At 45.1% G+C, this 7,408-nt stretch overlaps 1 protein-coding gene across 1 annotated transcript; it reads right to left on the bottom strand.

Annotated features, from left to right (window-relative positions):
* On the bottom strand, positions 5,449 to 7,408 carry LOC110435284. Its single transcript, XM_021460708.1, has 2 exons — positions 6,769 to 7,408; positions 5,449 to 6,644 (listed from the first exon to the last, which is right to left on the bottom strand). Exons 1-2 carry the CDS (start codon positions 7,102 to 7,104, stop codon positions 6,621 to 6,623), a joined length of 360 nt encoding a protein of 119 aa, XP_021316383.1. The 5' UTR covers positions 7,105 to 7,408; the 3' UTR covers positions 5,449 to 6,620.

Below are 7,408 nucleotides of genomic sequence, written 5' to 3'. Positions count from 1 at the left end.
TTGGTTGTCGCTTCTTACGAAGCTGCTGTCGCCTAAGTTGAACAGCTCGTTAATTCTTTGCTAGATCTCTAGTTTCTCAAGGTTGTCTGGGCGAAGCCTGGTCGAATCCTGCCCGCCTTGGTACTCATATGCGGCGTGCACCCTTCTCTAATAGGGCATCACTCGTCAGGCGAGGAAATTCCTGACCACCCCTGGTCCATCCAGGCAGGACCAGTCGATCAGACTCATCAACTCTGACACCTGACTATTGTACTCTAGCCGATCTGTCCAGCTGACCCTCTTCTCGGGAATGTAGCCAACGTCGCAGAATGTGGCGCTGCCCGGCTCCTCCCTGATGTAGAACCACCTCTTGTACCACTCGATGAGGGAGGTGTTCCATGGGCAGCTGAGGTAACGGTTCTTCATCCCGTCGCGAAGATTGAGGTATACTCCAACTGCAATCTTGGAGCCTCCAACTGCTCCCTTCTTCCTCGAACAGAATAGGTAACGGAAGAGATTGAAGTGCGGCTCTATCCCAACATAGGCCTCGCACAAATGAATGAAGGTGGAGACAAGAAGAATAGAGTTCGGGTGCAGGTTGCAGATCCCGATCTCATAGTAAAGAAGTATACCTTGAAGGAAAGGATGAACTGGAACCCCAAATCCCCTCTTGAAATAATCTTCAAAGACTACAATCTCACCAGCGCAGGGGTCGGGGTAACTCTCTCCTTCTGGTGCCCTCCAGCCGCCGAGCTCATGGTTGTGCAGAAGCCCCATCCCGATGAGGTCGTTGAGGGACCTCGTGTTGCTCCGAGATTTCTTCCACTCTTTGGCCATCATCTCAACCCTTTTCTTTGAATCGCTCTTCGCCATTACTGCAGCAGGGCAAGCTTTGAACTGGGTGTCGAGTGATTGGGCGCGCTAAGAACGATGATGGCAGGAGGCAGTAGTGGCACAGATAGGAGACTAGTATGCAACTGTTGGGTAAAGAGCAGGGACGTAACTTCGGGTCCTTTATAAACAGCAAACCCACCTTTTCCATTTCCCGCATTTTAGGGAAGTGGGCGGATCTTACGGCAGTTGTGGCGTTTCGGTTCTCAAGAATTATCGCAGTTAATTTGGTGGCCTTTCTACATGACTGTTGGTTTCCTTTTCTTGATCCACGCGATGAGCGGCTGTGCAGTTAGCAAGCACCCCTTTTTATGTGGCAGACTGACAAGATGGCAGGATCCTCCGTCACATCGCAAGTTAATGCGGCGATACGATTTTTTTTCACAAAGATGAGCATGTCATTCGACCAGTTGGCCCAATCAACAATTTGGGGACTATACCGACCACCGAGCATAATATGCTCGGGGACTGGTCGACCAGTTCGCCCAATCGACAATTTGGGGACTGTACCGACCATCGAGCATAATATGCTCCGGGACTGGTCGACCAGTTCGCCCAATCGACAATTTGGGGACTGTACCGACCACCGAGCATAATATGCTCGGTGACTGGTCGACCAGTTCGCTCAACACCAAGCATGCTAGGGGACTGGTTGGTCAGTTTCCTCGGCTGCAAACAAGTGTGATATGCTTGGAGACTGGAAAACCCAATTGCATAATGTTTAATCGGGTAATTTTAACTATTTAGACCTTGCTACAACGCTCATACTTCGTCTTCCAGCAAGCTCGGGGACTACATCGGTACGATGCATCTGGCGATGCATTTTAGTTTTCTTTTTTCTAAGAAGGATTTCTTTTTGACCCTGGTATCACGTGACTACGTCACCTATTACCAGGCCCGGGGACTAAGTGGGCACATTTCACTTTCCAGTGAATTTGCTTGCTTTTTGAAAGACTATACTTTTCAGAAAAGTACAGTGGGCACACTTCATCAGGAAACAAATCTTTTTTGTTTAAGAGCACCATGCATTCTTCGAACAATCTGCTTCTTCGATGTCGATGATTGATCAACTGTTTTTTGAGTTGGTTAAAATACCGTTGCAACTGTTTGGGCGACTTTCCTGCTTATCGAAGACGTCAAGCCTTACTGGTCGAAGAAGCTCAAGACGGCGTGTTACATCACAATACATGGTGCTCGGGGACTAGCTGTCGGGTATAAACCCCTATAGCCTTACGGCTAGACTTGGGCCAGGAGGTTTGGCCCATCATGAGACAGTCCGAAGCTTGATCCAACTGCTCGGAGTTTCACGCAAGGAAACAAGACGTGGAGATGAAGCATGATTCTAGTCGGTTAGAATAGGAATTGATGTCGCACTATCTATGGCAATTGTAACCGACTAGGATTAGTTTCTAGATCTGTAACCCTGCCCTCTGGATTATATAAGGAGAGGCAAGAGACCCCCTAGGACAACTCATCTCAACTCAACACAATCCACAGCAATACAATCAGACGCAGGACGTAGGTATTACGCCCACACGGCGGCCGAACCTGGATAAAAATCTTGTCCATGTCTTGCGTCACCATCAAGTTCGTAGCTTGCACACCTGCCTACCGATAAACTACTACCGTGGGTATATCTCAAGGTAGACTGCCGATTAGCTTTCGTCGACAGCTGCACCCTAGCGGTGGATCCAGTGAGCGGCGGTGACGGTGCGTGGATGGGCTCGCCGGGCTCATCCACGGGTTTTTCTTTTTTTTTGTTTTTATTTTACTAATTGAGGTGGGCATCAAAACGCCTTGGATAGGCCACTATTAACCGTAAACTTTTGTCCGAGGCAGTTGGCCTACCCGTCTCGGTTAATGTCTTTTGTCCGCCTCCGTTAAGTTTTATGTAGTAGTAAGCATCACAAGAACAACTCGGACGGAGCATAGCCACAAGAACAGTGACACTTATACTTGTTATGGTGGAGGTTTGTATCTGACATGTGGGTACCAACTGTCAAATCTTTGTCATGAGGATAGTGGTTTGGGTGTTTGGAGCTAGTTCAGACCCATTATAACTTAAGGGAGCTAAAAAAAGCATTTTTTGAGTTCGGGTCTAGATAACACCTGCAGACAACTTTGAGGACCACGGTTGAATTTTACTCAAGAACTCATGTACCCGTGTCGTGTTGCATAGCTTTTCCCTAGCAACACAACGCAACGGTTGAACGGAATAGTTGTTGATGCAATTCTGATGCTTTTAGCTCTGTCAGTTAACTGATACTCCCTTCGTCCCAAATTATAAGTCATTACAAGAATCTTGGAGAGTCAAAATTTTTCAAGTTTAACCAAATTTATATAGCAAAATAATAATATTTTTGGTACCAACCAAGTATCATTAGATTCTTTGTTAGCTATATTTTCGTAGTGTACCTATCTTATGACATAAATCTTTATATTTCTCTTTATATTTTTGGTCAAACTTAAAAATGATTTGACTCTCTAAAATTCTTGGAATGACTTGTAATTTGGAACGGAAGGAGTACTTAATTAGTTCTTGATAAGTTCACTGGCATCTATCTGCGTGGTTACTAGATCATGTTACATTTGAAGCTGAAATATATAAAAGTCAAGAGGACACTCAACCCTGTTTAAATTATAGAGATGTCTTCTTCTCTCCGAGTTGATATATACGATTGGATGAGTCTGGGTATTGGATCGACGATTCAACGGCTAGCTAGTTTCTGGCAGGCAAGGTAAGAAGCTGAGAAATTCCTATATAAAGCATTGTAGTGCCATGAGACATCAATTCTTTGAATTTGGTGCTTCTCGCATGTTACATGTATCCATGTGATTTATACTATATATATATTACAAGCCCTGGAAGAACAAGTGACCTAGGTCACTACTAGAATTTTTTTCAGTCTGGTTGAAAAAAGCCACAAGCATCATGGACCAGGTATAGAACACACTGGCACACTAATGAATGTTTAAATGTGATATAAACCAATAGTTACGGTTCAAACTCTGAACAAATTATGACCTAACTCAAACGGATTCATCTACTGGTGCAGTGCCATCATCCTGAAACCATATGGTTTTCATATGCTAACACTTGCTATCAGGAGAAGATTACTTTTTGAGGCCTGAAACACAGGTTTGTGTCCTATTGACACTGTTGTAGCAGTACACAATACACAGGAGATTCAGTCTGTGACAAAGACAGGACAGATCAAGCTTAACTTGTGTGTTGTGACACACTGACAGACACAAGCTGTTTTTCAGAGGTAGGCTACACATAATCTGTACAAACTGAATTGTAATTTGGCAATTGAATTCGATACGCACATTCAAAATAAAATGCTAATAAGACTGAAATTTTCCAGTAGTATTTACTATTTAGAAGTGCTATATACGAGCCAATTACATAAAGATTAAGTACATTATATACAACCAACTCTAGTGTAAACAGCTATCATAAGCACTCCCAAGATGCAAGTCCAATCGCAAAGGCGGCGGTAGCAGCGACTGCTATAATGGATCTCCTAAAACAAACATAGAATTCAAGTTATACACATAGTTAATTAGAGACTCCAACGCACATGTGGAGTACTTTTTTATTACACAACACACTCAGTCCATGTACGGCTGTAGTTCCCATTTACATGGTACTGCAACTGCAAGCCCATTGAGCCAGGTATATGCATATATATACTACCATTCCAAGCTGAGGCTTTTTAAGCCTGATAAAACTATTAAGTGGATCATATAATATGCCTATGCCCTATAGTACAATGGTTGGCATCTGATGCCCATAGCGACATTGAAATCATCAGCTTTCCCATAAAAGGGGAGCAATCTACTAAGAAAATGAATCTGCATCATAGGATTCAGGCTGTCTTAGCAAACAATCTAGCCTCTGTATTTCATCAATGCTATGTGCACAATGTATAAGATTGAGCATCTGTCTTCCAGTTGTAGTTGGTGAAGGCTGTCTTAGGGTTTAGGGTTTAGGTCACACAAACAAAATGTTAGATTAGCTATCAACATCACTAACAAGAAAATACTATCAGATTAGCAGTTTTGACATATATCAAGTGACTAGCTAATTCCAAAACATAAAACAGAATTAGTGTGACACAGTACAACAGTATTAATAGTCAGTTTCTATCATTTTTTTATTATGCGCACAAAAAGGGAAAACAAAATCCTTTAGCAGTTCCATTTTGCAGAAAGGGATCTCACAGCCATTGGCACATGTCGCCTATGGCCTCTGTGTGAGACCCAACACCAGTCAGGCCAACCACCAGAATCCAATTAGACTTCCCAATCAGCGTGCAACGGAAGTACTAGATGCTAGTTGTCTATTGTCCCATTTTCACAGTACAGTCAGATATACTAAAAATCATGTAACTAAGCTATATATACAAACCATTGTTCTGGACCATTTATATTTAAAAAATTTCAGACCTTTTTCAACACTAGTAATATTTTTGTGCATATACTACAGAGGTCACACTTGGGTGACCAGGAGTGACAAAAACCCAGCAGAAACAAAACAGAAAACAGAAGAAACCCATGTAGCAAGAGACAATGTGAAACCAAACAAATTTATTTATAGCACTACTCCAGGACAGACAATGGCAACTGAAATTCTATTAGAGACATAAAAAACCATATCTTATTCAAAATCTTTCCTAATAAAGATACTAAACAAACTATGAAATATAGCTATTGCAGTTAAAACTTCGAACTTGGGTCTTCTCCCACTTGGTTTGCAGTATTTTCTAGCTCTACATGTTCTGTCCTGATTTAGCGCGATCGCATTTTGGCACTCAACAGGTTGCTCTTTTACTCCACTTTTTCTGTGATGGTCACGTTCAGCTCCGTCAAGTGATGTGCTTTTACTGATGTTTGCCACCATTTGTCCTCTATCTTTACTTCGGCAGGTAGGCAAGACAAAGCAAATCTTTTCAGCACGACTGGTCCTTCTCATTGATCCTTTCCTCACAAAGCCTGTTTATCACAAATAACACAAAATACAGAGAGTAATAAACAAGGAAAAGCATACTAGAACAATAAGTAACAAATTTCTATCCACTGGAGTGCTCCCACAATGCAACTACTGAAGTATGAACACATTGTGGATAAGTTGTTTTATAAAAGATAGATTGAGCATAAACTTGAAAAAAACATACCATTTAATAGCTATTAAACAGGAAGCACCTGAAGCATCTTACAATTTCTAGTGGTGCCTAAACAAATTGAAAACAGAATGTCTAGCACAAGCAGCGAAATCTGCACCAAATCATATGGGCCACAGACAACTACACTATATATATGGAACCTAAAATCAAGATGTTTTCTGTTTCAAAACTTAATGTTTCAGATACTTGTAGCTGTATAGTTAAGCAATATGTGCATTAAAAGTGCTGAACCGAAGATAGGGCTGAGAAGGGAAGGGCATGTACCTTGAGCAAGGAGAGCAGCAACACCTGTAAGTAAGCAACTAAAACAGAGACTGAAGAACGGGTTAGAAAACGCACCTGACGCCAGCAATCAAAGACATACCGAACCCACCGACCAAATTTAGCACATGTCCATCTCCGGAGGTGGAGGCGGGAGCAGCACCTCTGCCGCTGCCAGCTGCTGCTGTGACGGATGGAACATCAAGGTGTACAAACCATACAAGTAGTGACCGATGTCCACGCACGTCATGAGGACCATGGCAGTGATGCCAAAGTAGACCCACACACGGAAGATTAGTGTCAAGAAGCGGGCCACCTCAGGGTCTGTGGTGAAAGAGAGGACCTTGACGATGCTGAGCACAATGTGGAGGCTGATCATAGCCATGCCCCTGGGCCGGCCTCTGCCGCTGACCACACAGGACACAGCGTATGGAAAGAGCAGACTCACCGTGTAGTAGATGATGTCCACGCACGTCACGAGCACCACGGCGGCGATGCCGAGGTACACCCAGCCGTGGAAGATCGGTACCAAGAAGCGAACCTCCTCTGCGTCTGTCGTGAAGGAGACGACCTTGACGACACGGGTCAAGGCGTGGAGCCCGACGAGAGCCATGCCCCAGGCGCGGCGCATGCCGCCGAACACGCAGGACACGGCGTACGGAAAAAGCAGCTTCGCCTTCATCGGCGGCGAGGGACGCTTCTCATCCGCCGCCGCCGCCGCCGCCGCCGCCGCCACCGCCACCGCCGCCGCCGCGGGTGGGGCCGGAGGAGGCAGGCTCAGCATCGCAACGGGATCCGAAGGGGCGACGAGTCGAGAGGAGTGCGGATCGAGCGAGGAGGGAGGATGGGGAGCACCTGCGGCCTTGGGGGAATCGATCGAGGCAGCCGCGGAGCCGAGATCGCGATGGGGCGCGCGCGGAGATGCTGGGAGATGGAGATCAGGAAGTGGGATTCCAGAACTCTGGGGATGGATTGCTCTGGGAAGCGGGGGAGGAGACGCCGATGAGTTACTGGGGTTTTATTGCCCGGGAAGATGGAGTGGTCGGTTTGCGGCGTTGGCGTATCCTTCACGCACGCGCCAGCTGGTG

Source organism: Sorghum bicolor, chromosome 5, assembly GCF_000003195.3.
Source record: "Sorghum bicolor cultivar BTx623 chromosome 5, Sorghum_bicolor_NCBIv3, whole genome shotgun sequence".
In the NCBI taxonomy this organism is placed as follows: Eukaryota; Viridiplantae; Streptophyta; class Magnoliopsida; order Poales; family Poaceae; genus Sorghum; species Sorghum bicolor.
Note: the sequence above shows the minus strand (reverse complement) of the source record. Positions and strands in the feature narration are given on the sequence as shown.

Excerpts from the sequence above, each read along its gene's own strand:
- LOC110435284 (XM_021460708.1), bottom strand. The coding sequence starts at position 7,104 with ATGCTGAGCCTGCCTCCTCCGGCCCCACCCGCGGCGGCGGCGGTGGCG. Across the intron at positions 6,645-6,768 it reads TGGACATCATCTACTACACG|ACCCTGAGGTGGCCCGCTTC; the intron begins GTGAGTCTGCTC and ends CTTTCACCACAG.